This window comes from Onychostruthus taczanowskii, unplaced genomic scaffold (assembly GCF_017590055.1).
Source record: "Onychostruthus taczanowskii isolate IOZ18803 unplaced genomic scaffold, ASM1759005v1 scaffold17, whole genome shotgun sequence".
Lineage (NCBI taxonomy): Eukaryota > Metazoa > Chordata > Aves > Passeriformes > Passeridae > Onychostruthus > Onychostruthus taczanowskii.
The window spans coordinates 10,218,731-10,238,615 of NW_024498906.1; the positions used below are offsets into that span (position 1 = coordinate 10,218,731).

At 40.9% G+C, this 19,885-nt stretch overlaps 1 protein-coding gene across 1 annotated transcript; it reads right to left on the reverse strand.

The window, feature by feature from the left end:
• Positions 1-6,327: 6,327 nt before the first annotated feature.
• On the reverse strand, positions 6,328-18,432 carry FUNDC1 (FUN14 domain containing 1). Its single transcript, XM_041399944.1, has 5 exons — positions 18,327-18,432; positions 16,526-16,682; positions 14,629-14,704; positions 8,448-8,576; positions 6,328-6,939 (listed from the first exon to the last, which is right to left on the reverse strand). The coding sequence occupies exons 1-5, from the start codon at positions 18,355-18,357 to the stop codon at positions 6,862-6,864; spliced, it is 471 nt and encodes a 156-aa protein (XP_041255878.1). The 5' UTR covers positions 18,358-18,432; the 3' UTR covers positions 6,328-6,861.
• Positions 18,433-19,885: the final 1,453 nt, after the last annotated feature.

Sequence of the window (19,885 nt, forward strand, 5' to 3'; positions counted from 1 at the left end):
TCAGCTTTGTTCAGCCAAATCCTGTAAATTCCTGAGGAGGGAGCACCCACATCTTCCCTGGGTGAGCTGTCCACTGCTGCACCACTCTCCTGCTGGAAGGTCTTTTCCTAATGCCCAGTGTGATCTTCCCAAGCCACAACTCTTGTGGCTGCTGCCCCTTGTTGGGAAGGGTTTGGCTCCATCACCTTTGTGCCTCCCCTTCAGGTGGCTGTAGCTGCCTCAGATTCAACCCCAGCCTTCCCTTCCCTTCCCTTCCCTTCCCTTCCCCAGCTCCCGGGTAACCTTGATTCTTTAGACCCCCTCAGCAGCCCAGGTGTTTTCCTCTGGATCCTTTCTTCTTTCTCAGCACCTCCCTTGAACTGGAGGGTCCAAAAGCAGTCATGGTATTCCAGGTGAGGTCCCCCAGGGCCTCAGGCAGGAACAAATTTCCATAAGTACTGACCATGCCTCTCCTGAGGGACCTCAGCCTGCATTTTCTGCCATATGCAGTGACTCCAGGGTTCCTTCAAATTCCAGGTCCACCATAACCCCCTGGCCTTCCCAGCAGAGCTGCTACTCCTGTAACCTCTGCCTATGGAGTTCAAAAGGCCAAGGAAAAGTTGGGATTGCTCAGCTTGGAAAAGAGAAGGCTTTGGGGTGATCTAATTGAGGTTTCCCCTAAAGGAGGCCTATGGAAAAGTCTGAGACTGTTGGGAAGGCCATGGAGTGGCAGGACAAGGGGGAATGGCTTCAAACTGACCAAGAGAAGGTTTGGATCAGAGGTTAGGAGGATTCTTCCCTGTGAGGGAAGTGGTGAGGCCCTGGAACAGGTTGCCCAAAGTTGTGGATGTCTCATCCCTAGAAGTGTCCAAGGCCAGGCTGGATGGAGCTCTGAGAAACCTGGTGTGGTGGAAGGTGTCCCTGCCCAGGGCAGGAGGATGGAATGAGATGATCTTTAAGATTCCCTCCACTCCAAACCATTCTGTGAGTCTGTGATTTCCAGAAAGGCAGATTTGCCTCAGAACATTGACATGAGCAGGATGCAGGGCACCCAGCTTGACACCCACGTTCTGACAGACAAATTCCTCTTCTTGTGCCCTACCCTTAACTCTCCCACCATGAGCACTCCCTGGTTTCCTGATTCTGTGCAGACTACCCAAAGGTCTCAAAGCTGAACTAGAGATTCCTGTAAAAACATAAAAAGAGGAAAGACCTGTGCATCCCTTCCCTGGTTTGTTCTGCCTTGGCTTTCACATACAAACCAGTGAGTCACCGAAGCACGTGCCTGGCTGTACTTGCACATGCAGTCTCAAAAGAACTCTCCTAAAGAAGCCAGCATGCAATTATGCTTTTAAGTTTGAAAACTAGATCTCATATGTCATATGATATATTTATATTACATATAAATAGAAAAAAAGTATTATATTGTAGAAAGGCATTTTCTCAATGTTTTAAACAATGATATATTATTATAAGAGCATTAAGGATAGAGACTCCCTGATTGCTGTTAATTTTCCTTCTTCCTCTTTACTGGCCCTTGTGGATTTTGAAATAATATTTGGCAACTCTTGCTTTTCAAACATTCTTTTCACACATCTGTAGGGATTTCTTACATTTACAGATTAATTCAGATGTATTTTGGCTTAGACTTCTGTCTCAGCAACATGTAGTCTATCAAGCCATTTGATTGCCTCATTGGAGAGGATTTGAAATATCTGTAAATAAAAATCTGAAATTTGGCTGCAGTATGAGTCTGATGTCTGTTAAGCACACAAGAAAACAGAATAACCTCTACTTCATCATTAATACTTCAAGAAAATAAGATGTTCAATGACAAATCATGATAGATAAATTGGCATTAATTCTCCAGGTCCCATGAGTATGTATGGCAAGTGTTTGAGTGCCTCTTGTTGCGACAAAAGTTCAAATTATCTATATTAAATGGGAATCATATAGTTCAATACTCAATTCTCTTTGTGAATTAACATTCTCTATGAAGTTTGGTTTTTTTTTAATATACAATCCACATGTGCAGAAATGGTTTTTTTAACAGATTAGGAGGACTTGAATTTGTGTGGTTTGATGGTGAAATAAATAAGGCCTTATCAAGGACTGAATGTATAACAACATATTCCAGTCCCCAGGTAAGCATCCTACCAAATGGGCAGCAAAATATCCTGGGTGTAACCTGCTTTCCTTTCTTCCCACTGGAGCATTCCCACTTCAAGCAGCTCATTCAACTGTTCACAAATGACTTCAGGAAACTTTGAGGTGACCAGACCCAAGTTCCTGTCCGTGCTCCATGAACACTGAGATACAGCCACACCCCTGGAATGTCAGCAGCAGAGACCAAGGCTATCTCATGCCAAAACACCTCATGGTTTGGAAGGAAGGGCACTGATCTAGGAAGAAGAGGTTTCCCAGGAAAAGGTAATGGAATGTGGCCACCAGCTCCCCCGAGCTAAACCAGAGGCTGAGCTGTTGGGAAGTCCCATAGCTGAGCTGACTTGTGGCATTTATTCCCAACTTCTCCTCATTTTGAAGCACTGCATTTCCTCTTTTTCACAGCTCAGTGTATGATGTGGTGCTCTGTTCCTGGGAGCTGTGGAAAAAGCGGAAGGCAGGAAAAACTACAGCAGGGAGGCAGGAACACGGACTGCTCAAGGAACTGTGAGAAGGGGAGAGGGTGAGTGAGGCAGAAAACCTCTGAATGCAGAACCCGCGAACTATGCAAATTTGAACCACTGCACTGGTTTACCCAAGCTATGAGTTGGACTCAGCCTAGGTCCAGCAAGATTTCCTAGTCCAAGCCTGGCAGCAGTTGCGCTGGAGTTTGCTGTGCTGTGTCCAGCCCAGGCTGTGAGCACAAAATTCCATATTACATCTCTGTGCCACGTCCTGCAGCATTCCAAGATTTAGATGCCTCCCAGCTTCAATGTGGGACCAAAGGCAACCAAGGGTTCAGCACCAGATGTTTTGTGCACACTCACACCATGATTATCTTCATTAAAATTGGCTTCTGGTCTTACAGGTCCTGATGAATGTCAGCTGACTCACTTCCCAAACTGCCTCAAGATAACACCAGCTCTCCCACATGTCCCAGTACTGGGATGTATGCTGCCCCATGCTGCACCAAACCTGCTTCCAATCCAACAAGGGAGGATGGCACCTCCTTCCCCTGCTAGATTTGACTCTTGTTCTCCTCCACCACCCACCCAGCCCATGCTCAGTCCTAGGGTGAATAAAACTTGGTTGTTTTTTTTTTAGGTGCCCAATCTCCCTTCCAAAATGTTGTGTTGTTCTAGTTTGGGTGAACATTATTTTTTTCCACTATCACCTACAGACCCCAGGGAGGTGCATTCCATAAAAATTTGATTTTAAAGTAATTCTTTGAGATTTCTAACAATTTTTAAAAGGTTAGGGGGAGGTATTACTGGTGCTTTTTCACATTACTGAATTCACTGTAATTTATGGAGTCTGCACAGGCAGAATTACTGAATTAGAGTCCTGACTCCTGCATTTTACTGTTTGCCTCTCCCCCTCTTAATCCCTCATGACAAATGCACTTGAATCTGGGAGACAGCTCCATCTTTTAACTACAACATTTTAATTTTCTGTCTGGCTGCTGAAGCAGAAACAGCCTTCAAAATTTTAGCCAAATTCTGGCCTCTTAAAATTCAGTAATAAGATCACGCTGGCATCTCACCTTAAATTAAAATGTACTGCCCAATGCTTCTTTAACTAAAAATAAATAATTTCAGGAAATAGATTATCCCATTAAGATAACTGAAAACAAATAGATGATTTATTAGCAATCTCTCCCCAAATACACTGTTCAATAAGCTTTCAAAAGCTGTTCACTAGAGGGATATATGCCACGCCTTCCTCAATCATTATCTTAACATTCAACTTTGAAAAGTGGCTGCTAATAACTTCTTGAGGGGAAAAAATTACACAGGCCTGTAGAGGGAAAAGGTAGGATCAGCTGGAATTTTATCATGAACTGCACCAAACAATCTTAACTATGGCCAGAAAAACCGAAAATGTTTTTTCTCAAATGTTTTTTGAGACTCTTGCAATGTTGCCCCATCTTTCTCTGAATGAAGGGCTCTTCCTTGATCTCAGTAGCACACAACAGAAATTAATTCCACAGACCCACTGGGCATTATGGAAATCTGTTTTCCACCTTTAAGTTCTTCAGCTATACAATAAAACCCATAGAAATGCTGGGTCAGCCTTTCATTAATTTAAGCATTTCTAATCAGCATTTTAAAACTGATTTCCACTCCCGCAAAAAAACGCTCTTCAAAAATTTTTATTCCATGTTTTTCCTTTAGAATCATGGAACCATAGAATGAATTAGGCTGGAAGAGACCTTAAAGATCATCCAGTTCCAACCCCCCTGCCTTAAGCAGGGACACTTCCACTCTCCCAGGCTGCTCAAAGCCCTGTCCAACCTGGCCTTGGACATTTCCAGGGATCCAGGGGAGACACAGCTTCTCTGGACAACCCATGCCACAGCCTCACCAGCCTTTCTCTGAATCTTCTTAGCCTGGATTGCTGTTTGTCAGAGAGGGCAACAGTAACTCTGAAATCATCCCAGAGAAGGCTTTACCCCCAGAAACCCAATATTCCTGTTACATTCCATTCCCAACCCCATCAACATCCATTTTTTGACTGTACCTTTACAGAGCATTCCCTCACATAGGTGAGACTGGTCTGAGCTGGCACACTAAAAAATCTCAGGTATTTGCAAGAAAGGCTGCACTTACCTTGGTCCTTTACCACAGCTGCCACTCCATCACCACTTCACCCTGCCAGCTGTACCTGGAGCTGCTGGCAGCATCCCCTCTGCCTCACCAGCCCAAGGAACTGCATCAGCAAGTCCTGCTGTGCCAGCAGCCATTCTCCTTTTCCATTCTCCTTTCCAGGACATGAAGCCAATCCCAGCACAAATCACCAGTGTTCACCTTTTCAGTAACACCATTTCTCCTTGCCTTTTTAGTCCCTCAGACAGTTGTACATGTACAACAATATATCTCTTAAGGCTTAAAAAAATGAAATCTAACTCAAAAAATAAAATTATAGAAGCCTCAAATGTATTTCAATCAATTCCTGATCCATTGACTGAAAATCTCAGATGATGCCAACAGAACAGCAGAATTTTCCTCTGTAGAAATCAGTCATGCATCCCACTAATACTTTTGGGTTTTAATTCTACTTCTAACAATGAAGCAAATTCCCTGGCCACATGAGCAGCTTTTTTAACAAGCTCACTAAAGGATGCTCCTTTGAAATCCTTTCACAAAGTACACCAAAAATGCATATTTACAGGCTCATGGTACTGAGGTGGTCAGTACATCCCCAAAGCCCTTCAGTACACCCAGTTCATTCCAGTCAGGGTGGATGACTCATGTCAGTTGGCTTCAGTATCCTTTGGACGTGCCAAAAACCCATGAGCATCATCAGCAGAGAAAAGCTGACTGGTTGGTGACCTTCCCCTTATTCTTTGGGCTGAACACCACAGCAAAGGCTTTCATATTTTAACATTTTCATCTTTCTTTGTTTTACTGTAAATCCCAGACAACCCAGCAGACACACTCCTCCTTGAGCTTCCCGTTTCCAATAAACTGCAACTGGGCTTATATAACTCCAGATAGCCACTTTAAAACAAAATATTTAGGATCCATGGCCATTCATGTACCTTGGGTTTGGTTTGGGGGTGTGTGTGCTAAGATTTGTTTTCCAGTCTTAACCAGGCTTGATGAAACCCTTAAAGCAGGCAGGACGTGCTTCATACCTTACTCACCTTGGCCACAAGCACACCACAAACACGAGGTCAACATGTAATACAAACCTCTGGAGCCCAGGGATGCACAAATCTAAATATTTAGAAGGATAGTATGTCCAACATCCCAGGTCCCGTGCATCCAAGCTCACACCCATCCATCCATCCATCCATCCATCCATCCATCCATCCATCCATCCATCCATCCATCGCTACTGAACCACTACTGCTGTTCTGAGAAGGCAACAGCAACCCAAAACAACCTGGTGGGAGAGATTCCAGTTCACATTCATCTGCTGCTACAGTAAAACCAGAGAAATTGGGGCAGAGCAAACTCTTCCTTGGGTACGAATTTCTGAAAGGTTTAAGTTTGAAATGCACCAAAATGCATTGAATGTTTGTTTGGATTATCAGCTCCTTTAAAATAACTTGGTAACAAATCACTAAAACCACCTTAAAAACCCGTCTGGGAAAACACTGGCACCAGGTCCCTGCAGGCTAAAATTGAGAGACTTTCATTTTTTATGTACACAAAGGCCAAAGTTAATTTTCACCTTTAATAAGCTCATGATTCTTTGTTATTTAATACTCTGTAAAAAGGTATTACAGATTATTGCAGTGACTTCTAAAGAAGATGGACAGCCAGGAGGCTGAAAACACAGTATCATATACAGTATGTAGTCATTGATACTACCTACTACAGCATAAAGAAAAATACTTTTTAAATAAATAGTATTTAACTGAAAACATAGAAATGGAGCTTTCATTCTTATAGTATGGTTACATAGCTATATTCCAAGAACAACATTTTAAAAAATGCTAGATCTTGAAAGGCCATAGATAAAAAGAGACATGATGAGGATGAACCAGTTTTGCCCAGAAACGCTATAATGAGCACACTGCACAGTTTTTCAGCAAATCCTAGTTTTACCAAGCTTCAAGAGGCAAAAGCCTGAAATGTAAAAGCTCCCAAGTTGTCTAGCTTGTCCTCTTGTCTTGCTCTGGCAGGCCCAGTGACCCACCCTGCTTGCAGATAGCGCATCACAACTGATCTTGGCCGACACGGATCCCATCTGGAAAAGACATTCGGGTCCTTACGACGCCAGCCCCAACAAAAAGCCTCCAACGAAGCCACTGGACACCACGATGTTCTGTTTGATAAATTCTGTTGACTGAGAAGAAAAATGATACTCATGAAGTTAATTGTGTCTGATGTTATTATTTAATACTTATCACAGCTTCTGGAAACAAGAAGACCAAACTTGTGGAGAAGGATGCAGGGGGAAGCGATTTGTGCAAAACCATATAAAAATAGGTGGCATCGATGTAGTGCAAACTGACTCCCAGCTGTTTTTAACAGTATTTTTAAAATACAGTGAAACTTGAAAAAGACAAAATACAGAGGAATTATTACAGCAATTCAATTTCATGCCAATACCACTCTTGATTAAAATAAGACATGTTTTACAAACTACCTTGTCAAAAAAAGCACAAGCACCACCATGACTTCAATTGCAATCCCATGATAATTGTTTAAAAGAAAAAATACTGCTTTTTGGAAGATCATTGGAAATGAAATACACTCCATTATGAACCAGTTTCCTAACAACTTAATCCTAGAAAAAAAACCACTTATGTATGATGACATGGGTGTAGAGTATTTGATGAAGTAGCAGCACAGAGTGTAACACCTTTTATCAAATGTGCCATTTGATAAATCCTCTGGTCCAAACACTTCAGATTGGCAACTAACACACAAGAAAGTCATATAATCTGAGAGGAAAAAAGAAACCAAAGGAAAACCAAAACCCCCATCCTATTCCACCCATTTCTACAGGGCAGTGGTGAAGGAGAGGTTAAGCTATTTGACGTACAGAAGCAGCAAAAAACCCTCAATCTTGAACTTACAGTTCATATTCACATCAAAATTTAAAGTAATTTTTTATCAAATCTATATGCAACTCCATACAGGCTAAACCTGAGTTGTCAAAACTCTTTCATTACAGAACACCAGTGTGGCTGCTGTCTGCAGCAAATTCACAGTCAGGATTCTCAGTTATTCAGAATGAAACTTAGACTGCAGGTATGGAACGTGAAAAATATGTAAAAACAGGTTTTAAAAAAACCCAAACAACCACAAAATTGATTAAATGGAAGTCTTCAAATGACAGGGTGAAACAGCCCCCGTGACACTGATCAGTATCACAGCTACCTCTTCTCAACATAGTAGGCAACTGGCAGATTGTGCAGACAGATATTCTCCAAAATGTATAAAAGCAAGATAAAATCACAACTCCTGTTACCAAGTAGCCACAGCTTTTCTGCCAAAAAAGTCATTCTTGTCCAGACAAGTAATTTTATTATCAGCAGTCTAAGAAGATTTGGGTTTTGTCTTTGTAGTTAACGTTTTACCCACACCATCCTGAACTTTTTACCATGTCATGACCTTACTGGCTTTATCACCTGCCAAGAACAAATTTGTGTGTCATTTTTAACAGTGACCAAGCCAGAAAGCTGAACGAATAAAAGACAGCACAATCTGATAACTTTAAATAAATTATAAAGGCAAACTATTTTTGATGTGTTCCAGTTTTGCATCAGCATTTTCAACTCATTATCACCTGCAGTGCAAGGTAAGAAAATCTGACTGGTAAAAAGGAGTTTATCACCTTAGACTCACCTCTTCAATGAGAGTGTTGATTTCAGGAGCTGCCTTATTTGCACGCTTTTTTAACTGTTTTTTTGCTTTGTTTACATCTTTTTCAACTCTCTTCCAGTCAACTTGTACATATCCACTATGACTAGCAATCTAGGGAAATAAAGGCAGTTAGTACAGCTGCAATTCACATTTCATGAGTCAAAATACATTGTCTTGGTGCCTATAAAATCGTTTTTATTTTACTTATTACAGATACAGGAAAAGTCATTCTTCCAGTTTCAGCAGGTTCTCTGCTTCAAACCTTTCCTCAGTGACAGCAGCTCAAATTAGAACAAGCAATGGCAAAGTTCAGTAGACTCTTGTTAATTTTACCAGTTCTCTGTTTTTTAGTTATAAAAGCTTTGCAATGGTTTTCCTGCAACATTTACTGTAACTTTATTTGTAAGAAAAATACATTCATATCACAACAATGAAGAAACTCTTTTGTCTCAGTTTCTTTCAGAATTGTAGAATTCTCATTTGTGACAGAGTATCCAGGGCTAATCAAAATCATCATTAGAAACACTGAAAACTCTTTATTTTATCCTACATAATTTAAACTGTCCAACAACAACAAAAAATACTCATTACAAGAGAATTCTCACCCTTCTTACAAAACAAAATCATTAAGTAGAAAAATAACACAGCCTGAGAACAGCACAAATTCTGTAAAATCAGAAAAATGAATACATTTGAGGAGACTGCTTCATACAATTTACACACAAACTTCCAAATTTCATAGCCTGCCTAACGATCATCCCAAACCTTTGCCTTATTTCTGTTACTAATATTTGATTGGTGCATGTTCTAGAAAACAGTTAAACAACTCATCATTTGGGGGAAAAAAAAGAGAAGAAAATCAAAATTAAGGATTACTGCTTATTTTAACTGTTAGGATATAAATCACTAAATTTACATGTAAATGACTGTTATCCAAAAACTTTCTGAAGTGTGAGATTTCTCAGGTACTTCTCAAGGTCACATGTGGGTGGGAAATCCACCCAAACTACCTAACAGCCTTCTATGCAAACTGTCCAGTTGGTAAACATAAGTCACAGATAATGAACTTTTGTGGAACAGGTATTTAAATACACAGTTTATTAGGTTTAGCCTAAATACATAATTTATTATGTTTAGTTTCACATCACTTACAGGCTCTGAAGTTTGACTTTCACATGGATCTTTCTACCAAATAACTGAAATTAGACCATCTAGTTTATACTACAACTGCTACAGTAACTAAGCAACGTATTTCACCACAAACTAAGGATTTCATAATCTAGAAAAAAAATAAAATTAAACAAGTGTCAGACAGATTTTGCCTGAATTCACTATTTCACCACAAACTGAGGATTTCATAATCCAGAAAAAAAAATAAAATTAAACAAGTGTCAGACAGATTTTGCCTGAATTCAGAACAAAACTTCTAGAAGATCACCTCTGCAAGCAAGTCAACTTCAGTTTCCACCTTTGCATAATTAAAAAAAACAATTCACTGGACAAATGCAAAATGAACTTACTATATTTTAAACTCTTCTACTTCTTGCCTCCAAATGTAATTAATAACAAATTAATTGACTTTGCCTGTCTACTGTAAAGCCATTTATTCACATGGGCACTCGTGCCAGGCTGGGACAGCTCATTAAGGGCTGTACAGTACGAAAGCAGGAAACCTGTTTGAGAACTGTACTGGCTGCACATCCAGTCACTGGATGCCATACCAGGAAAAGAAAAACAGCTGCACATTGTGGCAATTGTTATTTTATGAATTTAACATGACCACAAGAATTTCAAAAAGGCCCCAGCACTGAATTGGTGCCTTCTCACTCACACAACTGTAAATTAAATGTGACTGATCCACTCAGTCCAACACAATGTAAGAAATGCTAATGTATCTGCTTGCTTGTGAAATGCAAATGGCTCTTGGAAGAAACATTTCACTAAGACAACTTTAATTAGCTCAGTTATCCAGAGAGCACAAAGATGAGGCAGAAGTTTTTAATTAAGATCTGTTTGTAACTACTGCAGAGCTTACACTTGTATCAAAACCAGACATCTTTTCTCCCTGAACTTTACAGCCCTGAAATAAGAGATTCCAAATTCTACTTATTGAGTGTTTATAAAATAAGCAACAGAAGGTAATGTTTTGAATATAAAATTTTTAACTGAGAAGAAAAAGCCCCTGTACTTTGGCAGTGACAGAACCTGTGTCATATCTACTTTGGCTGCAACCCCACTAATTACATAATTTCATATATAAGTGCAGAAATAATACCCCTGAACTCAAATGCTGAAAAAACAGACTTCAATCTTTAGACTCCAATGTATCATAAAAATCTACTTGCTTATAACAGTAAATTTACATAAACACAAATTCTCAAAATTTACTATTTTTTTAAACTCAGGCCGTACAACAACCAAGTAAAATAACAATATCCCATTATCATATCCATACTTGGATATTTTAAGGAGTCATATAGGTTTATACATATTAATTGCACATATTATTAAAGAGACTTATGGGGATGGATTTTGGGTTATACAGGAATCTCTCTATAAATGGTAATGGAATAATAGATATATTATATACTTATCACCTGTATATCTCATAGCTCATTATTTGTTCAAGACCTTCCAAAAGTGTTGAAAAAATAACAGAATTTTTTCAAAAAGGCAATTGAAGAAATACATCAGTGCAGGAACACTAAAAATGTGTTCTCTTTCTTGACATTAATGAAGGAAACCTGAGGATCTTCAAGGGCAGACCTCATTTTGGGGGTGATACTGGAGAGGCACACAGGTACTTTGTTATTGTGAAACACTAACAGGAATAATGAGCAGAAAAATGTTTTGGAGCAAAAAATCGGTACAACAGGATGGGACAAAAGAATTTTAATTTCCTCAAGGCACAATGTCTCACACCAAAAGAGCCCAAGCAAGGCCACAAGGCACAGGTGAGCTCAGCTGCAGGGTACAGAACCCACAGGTACTTTGAGGTGTTTTCTGCTGTTTTGGAAGGGAACTACCCCCAGTTTCCAGAACAGATCTGACAAGTCTCTAAGCTCAACACACACTGACAAGGAGGGACTGAGAAGTGACACAATGTGTAAGAGCTGAACTGCAGGGTTGGACCCTCAGCCACCATCTGCAGGCACAGCTCCCCTGTCCCGTGCCAGCACAGCAGGTTCCAGAGGCACAGATGCTCTGTCCCTCCATGGCAGAACCTGCCACAAACTTGGCATTTCTTTATCAGGCCAATTCCCAGCTCCCATTTGCTTTGGCTGTTCCATTGAATGTTCCCTCTAAGTGTCCACACATCAACTGTCAAGTGGGATATTCAACAGAAAATTGAATCCAGCTCTTTCTCACTAAGCCCCCAGCCCCAGAAGCAGGTTGGTGCCTCCCAGGGAATGTCACTGGGGTGCCACACTGGGTTGGAATTACATGGTCCTTAAGGTCCCTTCCAAGCCAACCCATGCTATGATTCCTTGATCATCGTGGTGCACTAGCAACAAACCCCTGTACAACACAAAGCCAAGGACATCTCAGAGTTTATTCTGTTTCTTGTGTTGTTTTCACATATTTACCTTTCCTAAATTAGAACATAATTTAATGAAGAATTCAGTTTAATTCATCAATGGCATATTAACGAGCTGAGGAAAAATGTGTTAGTGAAAGCACAAATAACTGAATAAAAATCCAATTTCATTATTAAATAATAGACAACACAGAACAGAAAAAGCTGTAATTTGTATGCTCACTGCAGAACAAAAGACAATGAAAATGCTCTTGAGGATATAGGATTTTAAAAATAAAGAGCTATTAGGTGCTCATTAAGAACAATTGTGTTTAACCAATTCATTACAGTAGAACCAAGAGTACTTGAGTTCGTACCTCCCTACTCCAGGATGTTACCAAACTGTGCTGTATAAATGAGAAGTTACACAAGGAAAATCCCCCACTTGTTATGAGAAATGCACTGTATTTTCCTTAATATAGTGCCTGGATATTGCTCTTATACCAGCATATTTGAAGAACTACATCTATTTCACAAAAAAAAAAGCATAGTTAATAATCAAATAAGAATGAATCAAATTAAGGTGTGGAAATATTCATTGCAAAGATGTGATACTAGATCATGATTTTGAAAACCTATGCAAATATCACATAATATTTATTCTTTTTCTCCAACTGATTGTCATATAATCTGTATTAAGACTGAAGTTCTAAATCACTTACAAAATCATGAAAAATCTTTTTTGCTTCCTGTACAAACTGACACTGAAGAATGTATTGCTTTCAGTTTCCTACTGTATTTCTTGAGATGAAGTCATCACCCACTGAAGAAAAAAATGTATTTTTTAAATTTTAAGACTGAAATGTTTCACTGAATGGGCTTTAGCCAAGAATCTTGCCTTCTGTAGTTATTATTCTTGTTCTAGCATGTAATTATAATGTCAATATTGCAATCAGCAGCTGAAATGAAATCTGCAACTTCAGAGAAATTTACAGATAAAAAGGAACTTTCTAGTAATGTGCTGAAATACTCTTCTGCCCACTCAGGGGAAGCACTGAACACATATTCATAGAATCAGGATGTGTGATCTTTAAATGAAAAAATTAAAGACTACAGAAATGTAATTACACCATAGAATTTATGACTCAGCCTTAAAATGCAAAATGTTTTGAATTAAAAGAGAGACCAAGGCATTTACTTAATTTCCTTTCAAGAGAATCTGATCTCACTTAAGATACAGACAATCCAATCAAAATACTTAACCCGTATTTCCTCTTGGATAATATTCCTTTTTGGATTCAGTGTAAATGACATCAACCAAGAAATCAGACACTCAACCACATGGCAAATCTATTGCACGTACAGGAAAGCTCCCCAAACTTCAAGCTGAGCAAGTAAAAATCCTGCACAAGTGATGTGTTTTATTCAATTTCCATTCTCCTTTGTCTACAGGTCTCAGCTTTAACTTTTCAGCTTCCTGCAGTCAGGAGCACTGAGGAAGGTACCTGCAGCAATCTGCTGCCTCCACCCTGGGTGCCTCTGTCTGGCAGCTCTTCTGTCATATTGATAAGAGAATTATCATTTATGGAATTAAGACCAATGGCATACAAAACATGGGAAGTGGAAAAAACCAAACTAGCCCCCAAACCAGTGGGGACCATGATTATGAAGGAAATATGTGTACTTCACACAACAGCAACACTGCAATGTATTACACAGCAGCAGTTACCACCCCACCCTTCCTGATCAGCCACTACAATCAAAAGAATAAAAGCAGGATATGCCTTTCAGAAACCCTCCAGGGTGATGATGGAAAGAACAAATCTATCTTTAACCTCTACTCTCAAGAAATTGTGTATCATTGAGCCTAAGTAGGCACCAATCTATATCCCCTAGAACAATCTGAGGAAAAATGAGAAGCTCACAGGTACTAGGGCATGAAAAATGTCAGTAAAATCTTAGCATCTTAGAGAAGGACACGTGAAATTCTCCTTCACTTAAAGTTTCATCTAATTTAAAGGTTTTTTGGAAATATATCCTCCTCTAATCACAGTATCTGATGAAAAATGCAAATGATCATGCCTGATAACATAATTAAAAACTTCTGAACCCAAAAGCCAGCAGAGAGAAGAATGCAATGAAGCTGTCAAAACTCAGCCAGGCTTTAGATATTCAAGAGATAAAACATGGCAAGGGGAGAAAACAGAAAAACACAGCTCATACTGGGACCAGAACAAGCTTTCCAGGCAACTGCCAGAGCAGCCTAAAGCTGTGATAAAATTCTCAAACCAATGTAAAACAAACACATTTTAAATTCTCCCTAACCATAGGTTTACAGGCAGTTCCTCTGATCTGGCAACATTGAATCACACACAGTACCTCAGCTTCTGCACACAAGTTCTCTTGTCTTACAACAAACTATTTCACAGGACAGAGTAGATTCTGATTTACCACTGATTCTTAGAAATGTCTCTTTTGTTCATTTGTACACAATAATCCAGCTCAAATGTAAGGTTTTGACTGATATACCTAAAAAGATGAAGTAGATAAGAAGTCTTCCTAATTAAATGTTACCCAACAGCTGTGTTTTTCCTATTGTTTAGTAAATAACATTTGCCAACTTATAAAGCATGAAATGCTACATACTTGAAGCAGAAGAAAGCCACCACCTACTGCAGTTGCTGCAAGCTTTCCGACTTTCTGGAACAAAAATCCCGCACACCTTAGGGGAACAGAACAGAAAAAAACCCAGTCTAATGAAGTTTTCTGCTGAACAATGCCACACTACACAATTCCTGACTGCAACTATTACCATTATTTCATTTAAAAAGCAAATGAATAATTTCATATTTAAAAATTTTAAAATCAAGGCTATTTAATGCAAGCAATATTAAATTAACAATGCCTAAAACAAGATAATGTAATGTTTGCTTGTTCCTGGCTTTCTGATGGCCCCTTTAAAGTAAACTTGAGATCTCTAGATCTTACTGCTATTAAATGTAGCATGTTAATAAAGCACAACATAATTACATAACAGTGCTACTGTAACTGTTCCCAAGTGGAATGTAAATACATTATACCATAATTTACACTAACTACACAACTCATAACTGAAAGATCTCAGTAAAAAGCAGCACATCCCCACCACAAGAGTTAAACTCAGCGAGGCCACTCTGCTGAGACGTGCTGTTAAGTCTATTTTTAATGGACCAAGGCAACCAGAAAATTACCTTGGTTCTCAGTCTCCAAACCCTCCCTCATCAAACGGAGAACAGCACAGATATTGACACTACAGAACAATGACAAGGCAGGAAGGGGCCTCTGGAGGTCACCTGGGCCAGTCACCTTCCCAAAGCTGCTGCAGAGCCCAACCCAATCTCGAAGCCAAGAGCCCTGACTCACACATGAGCTGCCAAGGCTGATGGCTCCACAACTTCCTTGGGCAATTCCAGTGTGTCTAAACACTGGCCCACACACAGAGGGGAATTTTTCCCCCTGCATATAAATAGTGAATTCTTATTTATATACATCAGTAGGCACCCAGAGAGATGTGCATCTACAGATACTGAAATGTGCATTTTCCAGATCATTCAATAAGCCAGTTTTTATGGATGCCAGATGAACTATTCCCTAGAAACTTCTGAGTTTACGTGTACACATGTAGCTTTTAAAAATAATTTTAAGGCTACAGAAGCAAATTATAAACTCTGACTGAAAGCTAAACCCACTTCACAAAGCTGTACTGAGCCTGGGTACAACAATCTCATTTTTAGTATATTTCATCTTCCAATTCTTGCATAATTCCTCTCTATGTTAGCACACTTTGCTAACATAATGGTGTTTTTCAACGAATTTACAGTTTTTCTGTGTACTGGAATAGACAAACACCATTCAAATACCTCTGACAAATAAATATCTTGACACAGCTTCTCAGGCTGTGACCACATTTTCCAGTTTAAGTTCTCATCTTTACTGTCTAGCTTTCACCATGAATTATTCTAGCATAACTAGGCTATGTATCAGTTAACATCAGAGCAAACTGTGAATTCACTCAACATGGCTGCAGCTCAATTTAGAGGAAAAAACAGTCTCCAGGAAATGGGGCTCTTAATTAAAAGTGTATTTTTTCATCCTTTTTTCTTCCCTTCATTTCTTTTACCTGTAAAATACGTCTCAGCCATAATATAACTAAGTTTCTAAATCTAGACTAGTAAGGAAATCAACTTTTCCATACAAAATAAAAGCTACATGCAGTAATTTTCCATTTATTTCTTGTCACTTTAGAGCTCTGACATTTTCCCAAATCCTTTCCACAGTAACTAGCATGAGTTCCCTTGGATAACTGATGTTTCACCACTATTAAAAAACACTTCACAATGATGAGTCAGAGCAACAAGCTAAAATTGTTCACACATGAATAATCTTGATTAATGCTAAAGGAAATCCCATTAAACATGTATTTATCTGCTTCAAATACCCTTGGAAATGGATCTTCTAACAAGTAAAAGGTCTAGGTCAGTGATGGAAAGGGAAGCTCCCTCACCAGCCAGTCACACCTCCCATCACAATCTGTGTGGCTACAGAGTATTTTTCTACAATTGGTCCTGAATTCCTGCCAAACAAACGATTCCACCAATGGTGACGCCGAGCATATTCTGTTAAATCCAGCACTTCGTAGGAATCGTCGTCACTGTCGTGGTCTGGAAAAGAAAAAGCAATTAAAAAAAAGTTATTTTCTCAGTTGTAGAGTACACTAATGATTATGTGAAAAGCCCAGACCCAGTCTGGGCACTAACTGGGTAATGCAATGGTGTAAACTGTAGTGTGCAAGCTACCTATGGTCCAGCAGCTCCCAGAACAAAGGATTTTGGGATTCTATGCCATCACCAAGGTGAGGTGTAGAAGGCAGCAGTGTAATGAATAAAATCCATGACTGGCACTACAAAGGTGAACAAGAATCCTCCACCTGTTCAAGTACAGGAACCAAGAAGCATCAGATGGAACTACCAGTTAGCCCATTCAACACAAACAAACAAACCCAACAAAAAGAAATACCAAAGGGACAGACCAACACTTGGAAAGATTAAGAACTTATGGCCCAGTGCTCTCCTCAGAGGACTGGGCATCAGCATTTGTGGCTTCTGTTCCTTTTCCACAACAGCAGATGATGCTGGGACTTCAATTAAGGTCCATGTTCACAGGACAATTCTGCCAATGTTTTCAAAACAGGCATCCTGCAACTTCAAATTAAGAGATCCTCAACACCGTCTATACTTGGACATCAAAGGAAAGAGATGGGTCTAGATTTTTAAAGAAACATATTTTAAAAGTGGATCACATTCTGGGACATACACACATGAACTGAAGTCCACTTTGTTTAAATATATTTAAGGTCAAATCTAAATTCAGCAATACTGGTTGGACATTCCAGAAAATAGGAGCAGTTAAATTATGACCTAGAATTAAAGTAAGACTGTAGATATAAAAATTTTATTAGAATTTTGACAGCTTTTTAATTTGTACTACCAGTATGGGTAAAAACTTCAAAGACTGCAAGAAATACACATGTAGGTGTGCATTATTTCTTTTTATTACCACATGTTCTTGAGTACTAAATAATAAACAGTCAGAGCCATAATTTTAAAATGTTGTTATTGAATGTTCTTTCTTTGAGGTATTGAGGACAACATGTTTAACTTCTTTAGATGGAGATTATTAAAACACTGTCATGAACACTTACATTAATTCTGCCCCTCAATTATTATTATTATTATTTAAACCAAAACTCGTGTACACAAGTATAACACTTTCTGTGGCAAGTAACACTGCCAGAGCGTTTTCAACTGATGGAAAAATACACCCTGCATGCGGCAAATGATGTTCTGGACATGCCCCAAGCACATCGAACTGTGCCAGTGCCGAAAGGCGCCGCACGACGAGGCCCCAGCGATGCCCGGAAAGCCCCGCACGGTGAAGATGCGGCGGCCATGGGGGCTGGAGGCTCCCGGCTCCCGTCCCGCATCCCCCCGGCACCTCCGCTCCGGGAGGGCTCGGCCAGCACTCATTCTGTCTGCGGGCCTGCCTAGAAGGGGTTTCGGTGCTTAAATCCCGGGAAGGAGATTCAGCCAGGGTGATGCCGGTGGTGCCGGGGCCGATGCGCCGGGCCGCGCGGTGGAGGAGGGAAACGCAACGGACTGGGGAGGCGCAGAGCCCGGGCCATCCCTCCCCGCCCCCGGGACGCAGCGCGGGCAGCGGGAGGGGGCTGCCCGCCGCCCCCGAGAGGAGGAAGGGCGCCCGCCGCGCCGCCTCCTCCCCGCTCCCGTCAGGAAGGGGCCAGCACTGACCTGAGGCGGAGCGGGGCCGCCGCGCCGCCATGTTGGCCGGTGCAGAGGCGGCGAGCGGCCTCCCCGCGGCGCCCCCAGCGGCCGCTCGCGCCCCGCCCCGCCGCGGTGCCGCCCCCTCGCGGCCGCTCCACGCATGCGCCTGCCGCCCGCCTCCCCCCCACCTCCTTCCCGGGGGTGTCCCTGATGGGGGAGCTGAGGGCGGGGGGTGCGTGTGGCGCCTTTGGGGGGCGTGGGGCATTCCGAGCTGGGAGGGACCCGCAAGGGTCATGGAACCCCGCTGTCTGCTGTGCGCAGGCACTGCAGTAATCCAGCCATGTGCCTGAGAGTTATCCCAACGCTTCTTGAGCTCTGCCAGGCTGGTGCTGTGACCACTGCCTTGGGGGGCCGGTTCAGTGCCCAGCCACCCTCTGAGGGAGGAACCTTTTCCTGATACCCGACCTAAACCTCCCCTGACACAACTCCAGGCCATTTCCCCAAGTCCTGCCACTGTCCCCACAGAGCAGAGATCAGTGCCTGCCCCTCCTGTTCCCCTCACGAGGAAGCTGTAACTGCAGTGAGGTCTCCCCTCAGGCTCCTCCAGGCCGAACAGAGCAAGTGCCCTCAGCCTCTCCTCACACGGCTTCCCCTCAAGGCCCTTCACCATCTTTGTTGCCATCCTTTGGGTTCTTTCCAATAGTTCAATGTGTTTCTTGTATTGTGATGTCCAAAACCGGACACAATATTCAAGCCTGTGCCGTGAGGGGCTCGTTGATCCCAGTGATGGGATCCCCAAAACCTTCCCAGTATCTCCAGCTGTGCATGAGGAACAGAGTAGGCATGGCTGGACAGCAGCTGCGTGCCATGAACGCCATAAAAATTAATAACCAGAAAAAACCAAACACAAGGCCCCTCAAAGTACAAAGGTTAAAGCCAATGTGAGCTGTGAAACATTGGAAAAAATTAAATTTGAGCCCTAGTGTGCTCCTTCCTTCAATTCATTGGTGGGGTTTCGATGGGCTAAAAGCCACATAATTGTATTTTATTATATTTTTAGTTGTGTGCAGTCATAACATAGAGGTGGCTGACACAGTAAGTGCACATTCAGGAGCATTATCACAATGTGAATGAAGAAAGCATCAATGAATATAATTTATAAATAATAAAATTGAAAACAAATTATTTAAAAGTGTTTACAGCTTCTCAATTGGACTCTTACACTGCCAATACACAAGACAGGCAATTATAATGGAAAAAAATCCACTTTTCCCCATGTCATAAGGCTATTTTTATGGAGTAAGCATTTAGGATTTTAATTAAACCCCTTAATTACACCAGCCTTTACAGGCATACCAAAAAAGGGGAAAACGTATCTTCCACAAGAAGGTGCTTTAGTCTGCTCTGAAACTGAAATTAGCATATAAAACTTGAAATTAGTGTATGAAGTGGTTGTTTGCTTATTAAATTATTTTTATTACAAACATTTCCCGTTGTGATAAGCAGGTGACATCATGCCAGACAGAACTAGTAATATATTGCTTTCTCTAAGATTTTCAACAGATACGTTCTTGTATCACAACACA

Bases quoted from the DNA above. Each gene is read 5' to 3' on its own strand.
- FUNDC1 (XM_041399944.1), bottom strand. From the start codon at position 18,357: ATGGCGGCGCGGCGGCCCCGCTCCGCCTCAG. The intron at 14,705-16,525 runs GTGAGGGAGCTT...TGTTCCCCTAAG, and splicing joins ATGGGAGGTGTGACTGGCTG to GTGTGCGGGATTTTTGTTCC. The intron at 6,940-8,447 runs GTGAGTCTAAGG...TTTTCTTCTCAG, and splicing joins TCAACACTCTCATTGAAGAG to TCAACAGAATTTATCAAACA.